Source organism: Chroicocephalus ridibundus, chromosome 1, assembly GCF_963924245.1.
Source record: "Chroicocephalus ridibundus chromosome 1, bChrRid1.1, whole genome shotgun sequence".
Taxonomy (NCBI): domain Eukaryota; kingdom Metazoa; phylum Chordata; class Aves; order Charadriiformes; family Laridae; genus Chroicocephalus; species Chroicocephalus ridibundus.
The window spans coordinates 130,683,298-130,698,354 of record NC_086284.1 but is presented as its reverse complement, the minus strand read 5'-3'; the positions used below and the strand labels follow the sequence as shown (position 1 = coordinate 130,698,354).

The window sequence follows — 15,057 nt, the reverse complement described above, 5'->3', positions numbered from 1 at the left end:
TGCCCCGGCTCGGTGTGGGGAGCGGGCGACGTGGTAGGAAAAATAGGTTGCCGTGGGGTTGGGGTTGGGGGGGGGGGGGGGGGAGGGTTTGCCGTGTGTCTAAGGCTTGAACCGCTAGTGGAAGCCTTTCGTTGTAAAAATCAGTGCTAGCGATGAAGAAACCTGCAGCTTCGTTACGGGAAAAGTCTTACCCACGTGGGTTATATATAATATAATACACACACATGCACCAACGCAAGCCGTTAGCTTTACCGCAGCGGCTCCTTTGCCCGGCCGGAGCTGCTGCCCCCCCGGCGCAGGGCAGAAGGGCCGGCGGGGGCGGGCGGTCAGCTCCATCTTCAGCAGAGAAGAGCGGACGAACAAAATCCTCGGAAGAGGCGGGGGCCCGGCCGGGGACGTTAAGGGACTTTTTGGAAAGTGGCCACTGTGAAAGCTTTTTTGGGGTTTTTTGGTTTGGTTTTTTTTTTTTTTTTTTTTTTTTTGCCCCCCACCCCCAGGCTCTCGATTTGAACAGGCTTCCCTTTCCCAAGGTGCGTATAGGAAAAGGACACCAGGGTTGATAATGTGAACTGTAACAGTCTACTGGTTTCTTTTGTAATTCTTTTTTTTTTTTTTTTAACTGCAGTTTTAACTTGCAGGATGCCACATTCTCTGATAGTTCTGATTTTAAATCCACAGCTAGAATCTGTATTTAATTTCATCTTTTTTAACCTCTTGCTTTTTTTTTTTGATCTCTATTTATTGATGCGTGTTGCCACGTCGCCATTATGTTTTTACATTGGTAGAATATTAATAAAATACACATCCGAGTGCTCTCGACAGTAATTTGTACCTGCTGACTTGTAGGAAAGCTGGCTATATATGAGTGTGTGTGTATATATATTATATAAATATATACATGTATACATAGATACAATACTGCTTTTTTTTATTTTGTCTACGATCTCGAAACAGTCTGACTGAAGCGTGAGGTGAATGCTTGTTCAAGTCCATCTGTTCAGGGTCCGGGTTTCCTCCCTGCGACGGCGCGTGGTGCGAGCACATCCACGTCTCTCTTCCTGAAGTCAAAGCAATATTCCTCGGGAAAGGGTCAGGTGAGCGGCCGGACGCAGCCGCGGCGGAGAAACGAGACTTTTTTTTGGAGACCTGATCTTGTCGTAGGCTTGCGGTTGGTGTCCGCTGGGGCCTTATCCTCCTTCAGAGAAACTGTAGTCGCTCTTTGGTGCTTATCGAGCTGTTTTTCGACCTGCGGATTTCTTAAGGCAAGCGGTCGCTTTTCGGGAACGCGGGGACCCTCACGTGACCCGGGGTAGCCGGCAGTAGTGGCTTCGGCAAGCTCGGCCGCTGCAGGGGCGGCAGGGGTTTTGCTCACGAGCTCGGCGCGTTTACTCTTGTACCTTTTATGTTGTTGACGTGGGATTTTTTTTTTTTTTTTAATTTTTTTTGGAAACTGTCTCTTAGCAGCCCCAGAGGCGATAGAAGCCCTGCCCTCTCCCTCCTGCCTGACACACGGGACGGGTTTCGGGGAGGCAGGAGCTGTTTCAAGAGGTGAGTGACCACCTGCCATGAAACCGATAAACCCTCGTGTTGTACCCCTCAGTGATTTGCTGTCGGGCACACACTTAAAACAAGCAAAAAAAAAAAAAAAAAAAAAAACCCAACCCACGGCTTTAAAGCTTTTAGCTGTCATTAAATTCTGGCTGGCTGCAAAGGAAAGCACACCCACGTTTAGAAACGGAAGGCTTTCCGAATCCTTACGCGCAACTTAATAGGAAGGGCTGAAGAGCACGGTAAAGCGAGAGCTCGCCCAGTGGGTGTCCCGCCAGGTAAGTGGAGGGGCTTGGTTTGACCCAGCGACCCAAATAGTCACAGGAGACTCAAAATTAAGTAGGGCAGCGGCAGGGTATGGATCTGCTGTAGAGGCCAGACTGCTGAAGCGTTGGCCGCAGACGCTGTTATTCGGAGGCAGTAAATTACTGAGTCTTTAAAAAAAAAAAAAAAAAAAAAAAAAAAAAAAGAGTAATAAAAATAATGAAGAAAAATTGCTGCTTGTGCCAGAAATGTGGCTTTTCTTCTTTTTTGTTTTATCTTTTCACTTAGGACTGGCGGAGGGGGAGTTAAGAGCTTTTCTCTCTGGTTTTGTGACTGTGCCGGCGTCTGTGTGTGTCTCGTGTGTGTGTGTGTGTGTGGTGTGTGTGTGTGTGTTAGGCTGGGGGGAGGGTCGGGGGCACCCCTCTGGTTTGATTTCTTTCTTTTTTTTTCTTTTTTTCTTTTTTTTTTTTTTTTTTTTTTTCCAAGGATCATGCCAGGATCACACGCTCTTTTATACAAGTTAGATCCAGGTCTTTGAATAACCTTTTTTGTAAATAAGAAAAAGAAAAAAAAAAAACCACAAAAAAAACCAACAACAACAAAAAAATAAAAACCACAACAAAGCTCCTCACCAAATTCAAGCTTGTACATTATTATTTTTGGTTGTTTTTGAATTTTGAGTTTTATTGTTTTGTATGTAAATATGTGGACCCAGGAACTGTTATTAATGAGCAAAAAGTTACCGTTCAGGGCAGTGATTCTGTTTAATAATCAGACAAAATGTAGACGAGCTTTTTAAAGCCATATAGTTTTAACTCTGTACAGTAGGTACCGGCCTGTATTATTGTAACAATAACTCTAGCGATGTATAGTGTATCTATATAGTTTGGAGTGCCTTCGCTTCCATGATTTTTTGAATTTTATTTCCCCCCCCCCCTTTTTTTTTTTGTTTCCCCCCTCCCCCTCCTTTATTAATGACGTCTCCCCCCCCGAACCCGCATCTTTGCTTCCCCCCCACCCCCCGCTTTCTAACTCTTTGAGTGCTGTAAGGTTTTGGTGATACCCTGATCAGTAGCGGAACGAAAGGAAACCGTCTCCACCGTCATCCATTTCATCGGAGCCGCCCCTGGCTTTGTTCTTGGACGTCTCCAAGTTGCCCCCCCTGCCCTCTTCCTCCTCGCTAGCAGCGACCGGTTTCGTTGGGACACTTGCCCTAGCAGCTCATTTAGACTTTGCTCGTCTCTTTTCCCCCCCCACGCGCCACCACCGCCATCCTGCCCCCAGAAATCATCAGGGCGGCAGCGCCTTCGGCCTTTCCACCCTCCCTGCGGCCGCGCCGGGGGCAGCGGCCTGGTCTGGCGGGGCGGAAAGGACCCCCCCAGGGGAGGGAACCCCCCTCACCCACCCCGGCCCCGCAGGGATGCTGCGCTCGGAGCCAGTTTGGCCGCGGTAGGAGCCGGGGCGTCGCTGTAGGAGATGGCGGCGGTTTCTTCTGCTGGGGGGGACTTTCTGTTCCCTTTTCTTCTCCCTGGTTTTTTTCCCCCCACGCCCCTCCCCAAAGTCACTTTTGTTTTCTTGAGATGATAAGTTTAACATGACTCTTGATTTCTTGTGCCCAGCACGAAGGCCTTGTTTCTAAAACTAGTTTGCTTGTGTTTTACTACCTTGTTAGTATTCCACATACGATTGTCTTGAATGGGAAAACACTTAACTCTTTACCAAACCAAAGGTTGCTGTTTTATTTCGAAGCATCTCGTGTTCATTCCAGTGAAGCAGAGGCTGCACTTTCTTTCTGGTGACACGAAGGTCAGTGATGCCGAGCTGTTGGCGACAGTCTGCTCAGAGCTGTCCCTCTCTTCTTTTACTCTCTTTCGGGCTTGTTTTTGACCCGGTCCGGTCCTGATGTGTCCTTTGCGTCAGCCCTGCCGTGGCGCGGGTCTGCGAGCCGGACTCGATTGCAGTCCGCCTCCCCCCGTGGACGCCCCATCCAGACGCTGGTGTTCTTTAATAGTAAATTTATCTATCTTGATAGGGGAAACTTAAAAAAAAGAAGACCGGCAAAAGACAATTGGCTGGTAGAAGATCCCCCAACACTTTGTCCCCTTATTTGGAAGCCAAGCTTTACCTAAAGTAACGGCAGGTGCCTGCGACTCGCGACTTAAAATTTCCACCCCCCCCGGCCCTGGTTTTCAGCACTCAGAAAAGTAGAAGTGCAGCAGCCTGTCAGACTCGTTCTCCTGTACTAGGAACCTCAGCCGCCGCAGAGGAAAAGGAGAAAAAAAAAAAATAAAAAACAAAGCCGATGAGGAAAAAAGCACAGTAGGGTATTCGGTCCGGGCTCTGCCCACGGGAGAGGGACTGCCAGCGGGTACCCCTGGGGTGGCAGCTGATTTCCACGGGGCTCTCAGCCGGTTCTGGTCGTAGTTGGCTTCGTTTTGCAACACTGCAATAACGGCAAAACGACAGGAAAGGAAAACAGTACCTAAGGGGTTAGCTCGAGAAAAGTAGCTTCCTTGTGTTGGTCTTTCTCGATTTATTTTTAATATATATATATATAAAATATATTTATATATATATAATTTGCTTGCCTGTAAAATTTGCGTTCATTAATGTGTTGCTGATGGATCACTTGGGCCTGTACACACCAATTAGCGTGACCACTTCCATCTTAAAAACAGAAATCTAAAAGTATATATATATATTAAGGACTGTGGGTTGTATACAAACTATTGCATACACTTGTGCAAATCTGTCTTGATTTAAAGGAAAAGCAAAACCTGTATAACATTATTACTACTTGAATGCCTCTGTGACTGATTTTTTTTTTTTTTTCATTTTAAATATAAACTTTTTTTGTGGAAAGTATGCTTAATGTTTTATTATTTCCCCCGCCCCATTCCCCTTGTAAATACATTTTGTTCTGTGTGACTCGGTTCGGAAATAGTTAACTGGTACTGTAATTTGCATTAAATAAAAAGTAGGTTAGCCTGGAAATGAAATTTAAAAAATACCAAGTGTGTGGTCTTTATTTCAAAAACTTGCCCCTTTCCTTCCTCTTCCTCTCTCCCTTCTCCACCCCTCGTCCCTCGCCCTCACGCCTCTTTCCACTCCGCAAGAATAGGTGGACGTGAATCTTTGTAACGATAACGAAAAGAAAAAAACCACAAGAAATAAGCATGTTTTCTTAAATGAGCTGTGTTATTCCATGCTATTTTTCAAGAGCTGCCAGCTTGTCTATGATACCATTTGATTTGATGGAGAGAGGAACTCTGGGACATAAATATTTCAAATTAAAACCAACTGATCTTCCGTTACCGTCCACCTATAGAGACGAACTTAAGAACCTGTGTAAACTGCTGGCTTTGAATCCTGCACTCATGGTTGTTTGGGTTTGGTTTTTTTTTTTTTTGATCATTTGATCCCATTAGTAATGTTATTTGGTGGTGATCTGTAAAGTTTGTCGAGACCGCGTCCAGTGGACCGTTCCTCCAGCAAATCAGCACGTAGCTATCTCTGAGTTGGGTTTCCGGTACTGGATAATGTATGTATTAAACATGACATGTCTATTAGCGCAAAAGAAAAAAGAAAAAAAAAAAAAATTAATGAAATCCTTTTTTGGGCTGGCTGACCTGGCCGAATCCATTCTGTCGCTATCCTAAAGGCTAGATGCGAGGTCATGTGACTGCTGCTTCAATAAAAACAAATTTATATTGCAAAGAGGCTCCTCTTGGTTTGTTCATCCCCCTGAAACCTCCTCTGCTGGGCTCTGGGCTGCGGCTCCCGCTCCGGAGCTGCTCCGGGAGAGGTGGGAGCGGGGCGGGAAGCGGGGTCCCAGCCATGCCCAGCACCTGGGCGCGCTGCCGGGGCGTGGGGACAGTCACCGGGGAGAGGCCTTGGTTTAGTAGAAAGGCCGCCTGTGCCCAAAGTCAGCCGGGACTGGAGAAGAGGCTGCCGGTACCAAACTGCCGGTCAGTGTGTTAAAGGACCGGGTGGGTGAAGCCCGGGGCTCCCCATGGAGCAAGGTGTCCCCTGGTCCCTGGAGGGGGCAGCCAGCGGCGACAGGAGGGTTGATGCTGTCGGTGGCTCCACACGGTAAGTGATGCATTAGGCTCCCTCCGACGCCACCTCTGCCGGCTGCTTCATGCTGGCTCCCCTGGACTGAGCCTTTTTGGGGGCTGTTCTTGCCCTCCCTAGGGGCTGAAGCCCCCCCAAAGTGGGTGCCACCCCACTCATGGCCGGGGGAAAAGGGTCTTGTTTTGTTCAGCCTCTGCCGCTCTGGCAGGAGCTGGGATACCAGGGCAACAGGGCCAGGCAGCCGGCTACAGCCTGGCCCCCCCCCAGAAGCGACGCAGGTGACTGACCGGCTGCTGTCCCTGCACTTAACGTCGGTCCCACAACATCACCGGGATTCGGGCTGCGTCGAACTCGAGTGCCCAGACCAGGGCTGCTCCGCTCCACCAGCCCGGCCCAGCGATCGCGGGTGGCCGGTTCCATCTGCAAAGGCGTCGCTGCCTGAGCTGCAGCACCTCGCTAGGTGAGTTCATTTGATTTCAAGTTTGCCACTGATGGGGAGTTCATCACAATCCTCGGTAATTTGGGGTGGCGGTTAATTATCCTCGGGCACTTTTCTTTTCTAGACACGCACGCCCTGAGGCCTCCTCTCTTCTCCACTTCTCTCACTGCCAACGCGAGCTGCAGGCTCCGTTTCTGCGCTGTCTTTGCACGGGAACCCTCTGCTCCAGCCTCAGGTTTCTCTTCTGAACGTCAGAGCCCCTTGACCGGGAAGCTTGACTGGAAGGGGATCTCAGCTCCTTCCCGTTTTTCTAATCTTCCCATTCGTATCTCCTCTACAATTGTTTTTAACGCTCTCCTTAAGTAGGGGGTACCAAAACCAGCCGGAGATTTCCTCCCCAGCGTCAAATACAGGTGCTAGGGAGCATCTGGCCGCTGGTGCCTCTCTCTCCTTACCTGAGGATTGCCTTTGCCCTTCTGGCTGCAGTTGTCCAGTTTATCCATCACTCCCTCCCGTTGTAACCCCTGCAAACGTTATCAATGAGACGCTTATAGTTTCATCCCAGCCACCATTTAAAAAGAAATAATGAAACACCTTAGCACCACCAGCCAGTCCCCGCACAGCCTTCCAGGGCACAGCCGTTCTGTCACTGTTCCCCATGTGAAAATACCTTTCAAGACCTATCTGTAAACCAGGTTCGAATCCACTTAGTTGTTGGTCACCGATGCCTTTGAATGATTTAAAATGCTAATCCAAATGCAAAACTGAATGCGGTACAGAAGTCCGCTCCACTGAGGTGCTCTGTCTTTATCGACCAAACTTCCAGCCATCTGGGTTGGAATTAAAAGTCGGTGTCAAGGCTGTTGGCACCGTTTGTTGTCTGGAAGGGCTTTTGGGCGGCTGGTGGTAAGGTCCAAGTCGCTTTCTGTGGGAGAAGAACAAGAGCCACAAGGAGGAGGGAAGCAGGCTGCAGAATGTGGAGGGGAGAGGGGGAGTGCCGAGGTTTGCGTCTGAAGCGCCGAGTCCAGTTGCTTGGAGACCGCAAGCCCAGCAGATGGTGCACAACCTCATTAGCCAGTCCTGAACCTCCCTTGGCTCCGGGAAGGGCTTGGCTGGGTCCTCGTCCTGTCTCCCCCCTGCTAGCCTTGGGGGTGGCGTTCCTGGCGAGGGCAGGGCTGCTCCATCTTTGGTGGCTTTGCTAAACCAGACGTGCCCAAAGGCTGCAGGGTCAGACCCGAGCTGCTGCCAAAGCCGAGCCCTGGTGGGAAAGGAAGGTGTGTGGGCAGCAAGAGTGGACGGGGCATGGCAGGAAACCCAGGCTCACGTCTTGGCATGAAGGTCATACAACTGCTGAGGCTTTGGAGCAGAGACCCGTCCCCCAGACAAAGTCCTGCTGGTGCTCGTGGCAGGAGACGTTGCAGGTGACAGTGTCAGGGCTGTAAGGGACAGCTGGGCTTTCACAGCAAACACCTGCCTTTGGTGGATGCAGGAATGCAGTCCTGTGTCTTGTTGCACACCCAGCTAAATCCTGGTGCCCTGGCACAGGTGTTTTCTCCTTGGTGTATCCTACTGCCCCCTGAGAGTCTGCATGCAGCCAGGTGGGCCTCCCTCGCAGTCACTGGAGTTAATTAAAGCCTTCTCTTTAGGGGATTCCCTGCTCTCTGTGTCACAAAGCTCTGCTTGCGCTCTCCAGAGGCAAGGCCGGGTCCCTCCAGGACACTATAAGTGGGGGTGGTGAGGCACTGGAACAGGTTGCCCAGGGAAGCTGTGGATGCCCCATCCCTGGAAGTGTTCAAGGCCAGGCTGGATGGGGCTTTGAGCAGCCTGGTCTAGTGGGAGGTGTCCCTGCCCATGGTTGGAACTAGGTGATCTTTAAGGTCCCTTCCAACCCAAACCATTCTGTGATTCCATGAATGAACAGCTTCTTCCCTTGTGGAGGCTTGCAAGCGGCTGCATTTGGGATGCATTTGGAGCATTTGGGACTGGTGAGCCGCAGCAGGGCAGCCTGCCCGAGCCCAGGCAGGGGCAGGTAGGGGTAGGGGGCAGAGGTAGGGGCAGATACGTGGATGTGGTGGGAACGACACGTGAGCTTGAGAGGAAGCAAGAGGTATTCATCCTCCTCTCACCAGCCCATCAGCTACCCCACTCTTGCTCTCTACAACTACCTGAAAGGAGGCTGTAGCAAGGTGGGGGTCAGTCTCTTCTCCCAAGTAACAGGCGACAGGACAAGAGGAAATGGCCTCGAGTTGCACCAGGGGAGGTTTAGACTGGATATTAGGGAAAGTTTCTTCACTGAAAGGGTTGTCAAGCACTGGAACAGGCTGCCCAGGAAAGTGGTTGAGGCACCATCCCTGGAGGTGTTTAGAAGATGTGTAGATGTGCTGCTTAGGGACATGGTTTAGTGGTGAACTTGGCAGTCTTAGGTTAATGGTTGGACTCGAAGATCTTAAAAGTCCTTTCCAACCTAAACGATTCTATGATTCTATGTTTCCTACAGCAAAAGAGCAGGCGTGTCCTCCTCCTCCCTTCAGCAGCTCGTTCCCGTAACCAAATCCTTTGCCAGGCAAGAGTGCTCAGGAGGCGGATGGTGATGGCTGGGAAAACCCGGATTATTTGAGGGTGTTTTTGCTCAAGGAGATCATTGATGTTGTTTGGGACACTGCCATTTGTTATCAGTCTTGGGAAATGAAGGGGACTACCCAGCCGGGGGGTCTTTGGACTATCTGTTACACCTCATTCTTCTGTCAGGATTTTTGTTTCATGGCACCAGGCCTGGGAATGGGTTGGTCAATGGAAGCTGGTTCTGCTGGAGACAACAAATCTGGGGCCTGCACGGCAATAAAAAATGGTTCACATTTGGCTGGAGGCAGAAAAATTACATGGCAGGTGGAGAAAGGCTTCAGTAGGGAAGAAAGCGACATGGCGTTTGCAAGAGGCTTTGAAGGGCAGGGCTGCCTTCACTGGCGCAGCAGGAAACAAAGGGGAGATTCGCTCTGAGGATCAATCCTGCAGCAACTCCGAGGAGAGAGGAGCCAGTGCAGCGTTCCAGTCTCCATAGCACTGGTGGGAGCGGCTGCTTTCCAGATGCCGGCGATGCGGCGTGGTGGGTGAGAAGACGCTGGCCGAGAAGGGTATTTAGGAGAAGGTTTGGCGCGCGCTCTCAGTTTAGGGGCTACGTAAAAGCACTGGTTAAATGTCTCGGGCTTCTTGCTGCATCTGTATTCAGAGCACTGGCGTTGCTCACGCTCAGCGCTGACGTTGTCACCAGGAGCAACAGCATCGGGTCCTTGCTGCGCAGCTGCAATTAGCTCACCGCAATTTGCATTGCAGGTAGCACCGCACGCTTCCAGCCGCTACCCTGAGGAAGTGGATGAGCATCCCCGCGTCCAGCACTGACCGAGAAGCTCCAGGATGGGCAGGGAGTGCAGGTTACTATGAAAGCTCCCCGGTGGGGGAATTAGATGTGATAAATCTCAGAGGGCTGCGCATGGGCCAGGCCGTGCAACAGGTCCAACCAGCTGTGGACTAGCGGCCAGCCGCGATGGTGAGTGTTTGCAAGGGCAGTCACAGCTGTCAGGTCTGTTGGGGATGGATACAGGTGAGCAGCCCAGGAAGGAAACAGGACGAGGACATCCCTTCCGAGTGCTACGTGAAGGATTGGGCTTTCGCACGTGGGAACAGGCCAGGAGAAGTGGCCTGGACTCCAGCCACGGGAGGTGGAGGAAGAGGTGCGTGGGGTTGACACAGGGTGTGGGAGAAAAGGGAGAACAAGAGGGAAAGAACGATAGGATCGGAGCAGAAAGCCGGAGCTGCTTCTCCTCCCCGGGTGTCAGCGTACACCCTTCCCATCGGCCTGCTGGGACTTTCTCTCTTGTCGTCTGTTGAGACGCTTTCCCTGCCAGTCCCGCTCCCGGCAGTGGCTGGGTGAGAGGTGGGGGCCTCGGTCCAGAGGGGATCCGAGCAAATTGAATTCACTACTCCAGGTGTACATGTTACGTCGCGGGGAGCTGGCAGCTTTGGCAGCTGTTCAGAACAATTCCTGCCTCTCTGGTGGGGTGGAGGGAACAACAGCTCCTCTTCCAAGCCCAGGAGGACTCTGGAGGGCACTGAGGTGACGATGGATGTTGAGAAGATACCGACGCACCAGTCAGAAAAAAGGCAGGACAAGCTGCATGGACAGGATTTTGGTGGAAGCAGGCAGGGAGGAGGCGAAGTTAGTGTCAGCGCAACTGGACCTTGTTAAAAGCCTTTGGCATGTGAGGACCGTACCTGTAGGGTTTCCCCCACCGCCCCCCTGGCGAAGTTGCGTGAGGGCTGAATGGAGCCCAACAAAGTAGCAGGCGGATCCTGGGCGCTTGCGAGACCAGGAGCAGAGAGAACAGCAGCGCTCGGAAAGTGGCAGGAACTCTTTGAAGGGCACCACAGCCAGGTCTGCAGCAGCAACTTTAGCCATGGTCGCGTTGCTTTTAATTAAGGGAGGCAGGAGAGATGGGAGAGCACGGGTTTGTTGTGTTTTTACGACGACAAAAATGCAGATATAGTACGTGTCCAGGGAAAAAGGTGCGTTGGCTTCCAGTTGCCCTTTTTGCTGGTCTGAACCGCAATTATGGCGATAGGACTTCCTCCTTCCACGCTGCAAGAGCCGTATCGGCAGGGAAGACCTGGGACAATTTGCATTCATTCATTTACTGCAAAGAGACGGATTTTTTTTTTTTTTACCATTCTCCCAGCGCAGTGACCCCAGAGGCTCGTTCGGTTCAGCCAGACTCCCGCACCTGCCAGGATGCAGAAGCGGCACAGCCAGGCTCCCTCCCAGCGGGCAGCTGCTGAAAGAAAAGCAGGACAAGCAGCATTTCCCCAGTGTTCCCGCTGTATTGGTGCAGCCCCGGAGGCATCTGCTGTGTCTGTTTCGGGTAGGGGCTCCTCCCCAGGGTTGCTCTGGCTCCTGCTAGGAGAGGGAATGGTGCATTCTTGTGCTCTTGATTTACGATCCCACTTCCCTCTCGCTGCGCTCGTTTTCTTTCTCAAAGCGCATTCTGCAAAGCTCGGAAAAAAAAAAAAAAAAAAACCAAACCAACCTCCGCAGATGACAATTGAAAGCAGTTTCTGGAGCAGAATTTCCTGCCGAAATCCTGCCGTGGCCTTCAGTTTACATGCTAGGCAATGTCATGTGGAAAAGACGGCTTTACCCTGACAGCGTCCCTTAAATCAAAACAGAAGCTGAGACATTTATAGCTCAGCCTTTGCACAGCACCTGGAGTCCCCTGCCCCCTCGCTGTCGTGCCGAGGGCCGTATCCCTGCAGAAGACCAGAGCGCTGCAACCTACCTCCATTCCCACACCTGTTGGGATACTTCTGATCTTTTTAAAACCACGTCAAATTGTACAACGAGCTGCACGGAGAGTGTTTATTTTGAGACGCCAGCTCAGAAATACAGAAAATGCCTCAATGGCTCAGTCTTCCTGTTCTACTGTTCTGCTGCATCGAGTTTCCCATGTTTCTCTTATTACATTGGATCTTGTGATTCACGTTATCCCCCCTCTTTCAACCAGGCTAATTTTGTCCAAGGTGGCCTGAGGCAAAAGAGCCGATCCCTGCACAGCTTTTCCTCCCACACTGTGCGGAGTGTTTCTTTCTATGTTTTTGCATTTGCTACCTTCCCGTTCAGTGACTAGCTATGTACGCTGTGAGAATTTTCCCAAATCCCCAAACCCTAACGGGATCCTTCCCCCGGAGTCCTACCCAAAACTCATCACCCATCTCTGGCTCCTGACAGATTTTGCAGTACTTACAGAGGATGCCTGACCCCACCAGTCACCTGGTGCCCCTGGTTCAGTGACCTGGAGACCAGCAGTGGTTTCTTGGTGCAGCTCTCAGTTCCCTCTCTCCGGTTCTTAATTTACAGCTCAGTGGAATATCGGGGTATTCAGACTTTTTTTCCCCTCTCTCTCTCCCTCCCTGCCATTCTCCCTGCCCCCCCCACCCCAGCCCAATCTACAAAACAGAAACCTGACGCAAAATTTTTCCAGGAATGTGCTAATGAGCCTGAATTTTTGACCAGCTGCTGGTTTGTGTTTTGAAGGAGCAGCGCTATGTTCAGGATTAGTTAGCCGGACCACACCTGAGGCTTTACAGTCCCAGCCCAAAGAACGGACCATCCGTTACGGAGAAACGATGGACGAACACAGAGATCGGCCCGTTATCACGTTAGCACGGAGAGCTAATACTGCTATTTGTTGCGTAAGTTGTAGCCATCAATGAGTAAGCATTTTGGGTGTGGTGTTGCGGCTGTGCCTGCTTCTCCAAAAGCTGGTGCGTTTGAGGTGGGTATCGATGTAAATGTACCTTTCAGATGCTAAACCCACAGACACTGGGAATTTTGACAGGTGGGAGCTGGAGAGCTGAGCATGTCCCTGACAGCTCTCTGATCAGATGCACTGCGCCTGTCTGCAGCCTGCTGATTTCTGACATCCTGAGCTGGAGCACCCCCGTGCTTGCAAACAAGGCAAAGCCAGCATCCTTTCTGCACAGCCCCCTGGAGCTGGAAAGCCAGTGACTAACACTGTTCTAAGAAAAGTAAGATTCTTTCCAGAATTGTTCTCCTTTGGGATGCTAAAAAGGAAGAAGAGGTCAGCCCAGAGTGCAACATTTCTGGAAAAGCTGTAAGTGTTGCCTAATAGGTTCTTTGCACAAGCTACATCAGCCCCCGCCATGTCATTCTGCTATCACCTAGCTTTAGTTATTAGTGCCAGACACTGCCTGGTTGGCAGGAACCACTCTGCTGAGGTCAAGGGCGCCTCTTCTTTATGCAAGGACTGATTATGTGAAAAGATGATGCAAGATCTGACCATTTTCGTTCAACATCAACGCTTTATTAATAGCAGTGCTAATGCAGGGAGCCACTCTGCTTTATTCCACTAAGGAAATCAGTGGGACATGCTTGAGAAAAGACTGTGTATGGTCTCGACTCAAAATTTCTCTCTGCTGGAGCATTTTTTCATTTAATGTTATTGATGCAAAGAAATACCATCAAAAGCCCAGGTGCAGATCTTTATTGGTCTGTGCCAGGAAAACAAACAAGGAATGCTAACACTGCTTTCTCACTCAAGCTTCTCAATAATTGGAAGAGGAAGCTCAGCTAATAAGGTCCAAGGGTAGTTGGGGAGGAGAGGGAGGGGGCTGAACTGGGCTGCCACACCAAAATGTATACAGAGTGGTTCCAGGACAGCATTGCTGGCAGGCAGGAGGAGGGACAGCCCAAGGGAGAGAGAGCATTTTCCATTCTGAGTGCCCTGAAAAAAGTAAATACAATGTGCTTCCCGCTCCTTCACCATGCTCCAAGCTCAAATCGCAGAGGGGAAGGGAAACTCACCTGGATCATCTTCTGTCTTTTAGGAGGCTGTGGGATCCTCATCTGATCCATCAGAAGGGTTCACTGCTGGCCCTCCTGGGCTTTCTTCACCCAGTTTAGCTAGTTCGCGTGCAACTGGGGCAGAGCAAGTGCTGTCAGCTGCGCTTGGTCCAGCAGCTGTCCCACTCAAAGCAGCGCTGGCTGCTCCAGCAGGAGGATCTCCCATTATCTTGCTGGCAGATGTCTCCCCATGTAGTGCCAGATCAGCCATTACCCTCTCTGTGCCCCTGTGGATGATCTGATGAGCAGCAAAGATGTGTCTTCTTTGGGACTGCCTCACTGTACATAAAAAGAGGTAAAGCTTTTACTGGGAAACGTGCAGGAAAGTGTTCTCCATAGGAGAGAAGGGAGGGATAGCTTTCAGTCTTCCTGCAGCTGTGGAAAAGCCTATCTTAGGGAAAAAAAAATCACGCCCTTCTAACTTTGGCTGAAAGCATTCTACTGCCACCTAATAGCAGCAACCAATTTTGCATTTCACTTTGAAGACTAGCCCCCACAGTGGAAACCACAGGCAAAGTGTTTTCCTTTCCAGCTTAGGCTATAACCGCCCAGGATATGTTATCAGGCTTTAAAATAACTTCAGTGTCTGTTAATTGCAGCAGGCCTCTGGAAGACCTGAGCTGGAATCTGTCCTCTCCTCTCTTAGGATTTTGCCTGCACTGAGAAACTCTTACTGAGGTCAAAGTAAGATTTGGAGACAGTATAGACACATTAAGTCACCTACCTTATCACCTCCTTTTTGCTGCTGCAGGATTGTTCTTTACTGTGTTTCACAGTTTTCATCCAATCTCATTTGTATATATTTCCAGCCCACCTCTTGTGAAATAATTACCCAAGCCAAAGCATTTACCCTACCATTCTCTTCATTGCTCTTCACTATTCTTTGTTCCCTCTTTTCTCTCTCTCAACTTAACATGCTGATAAACAATCATGGGGATTGAAACACTGCGTGCTTGTAAGGAGGGTATGGGGAATGCTGCAGGAACGAGCTGTGGCTTTCATCATGTCACTTCCCTGCAAAAGTCCGAGACTCCATGTTGCTTTGGTCTGGTTATGTTGTAAGGCTGAGCTGTATTTTCACTGTGAATCTGAACCACGGGTGTCTTGCATGCTGTCATACATTTCTGCATACTGTCACCGACTCAGTTGCCCAACGTCACTAACCCATCCTGTTTATGTTTATCCATCTCCCAGGTCCACTTTGTTTGACAACGAATGCAACTGGATCTCACCTTTTGAAAAGCTGACCTTCACCAGGCAGCTCTCCATTCCCAGGAGAGCTTTCTCTATCCAAAGCATTTTGGCTTCAATTGCGTATGCA

General features: G+C 50.3%; 1 protein-coding gene across 7 annotated transcripts in view; it reads right to left on the bottom strand.

Moving 5' to 3' along the window:
- Positions 1-13,222: 13,222 nt before the first annotated feature.
- CFAP91 (cilia and flagella associated protein 91) overlaps positions 13,223-15,057 on the bottom strand; it is a 34,631-nt gene continuing 32,796 nt past the window's right edge. For 4 of the 7 annotated variants that reach the window (XM_063351851.1, XM_063351824.1, XM_063351861.1 and 1 more), the window contains 2 exons: positions 13,698-14,015; positions 13,223-13,617 (listed from right to left, as the gene is read on the bottom strand). In XM_063351851.1, coding sequence (XP_063207921.1) covers positions 13,717-14,015 — 299 coding nt within the window. In that variant the 3' untranslated portion in view covers positions 13,223-13,617; positions 13,698-13,716. Of the gene's footprint in view, positions 14,016-15,057 lie in introns of all 7 variants that reach the window. The other 3 variants (XM_063351842.1, XM_063351833.1, XM_063351881.1) reach the window with 3 other exon arrangements.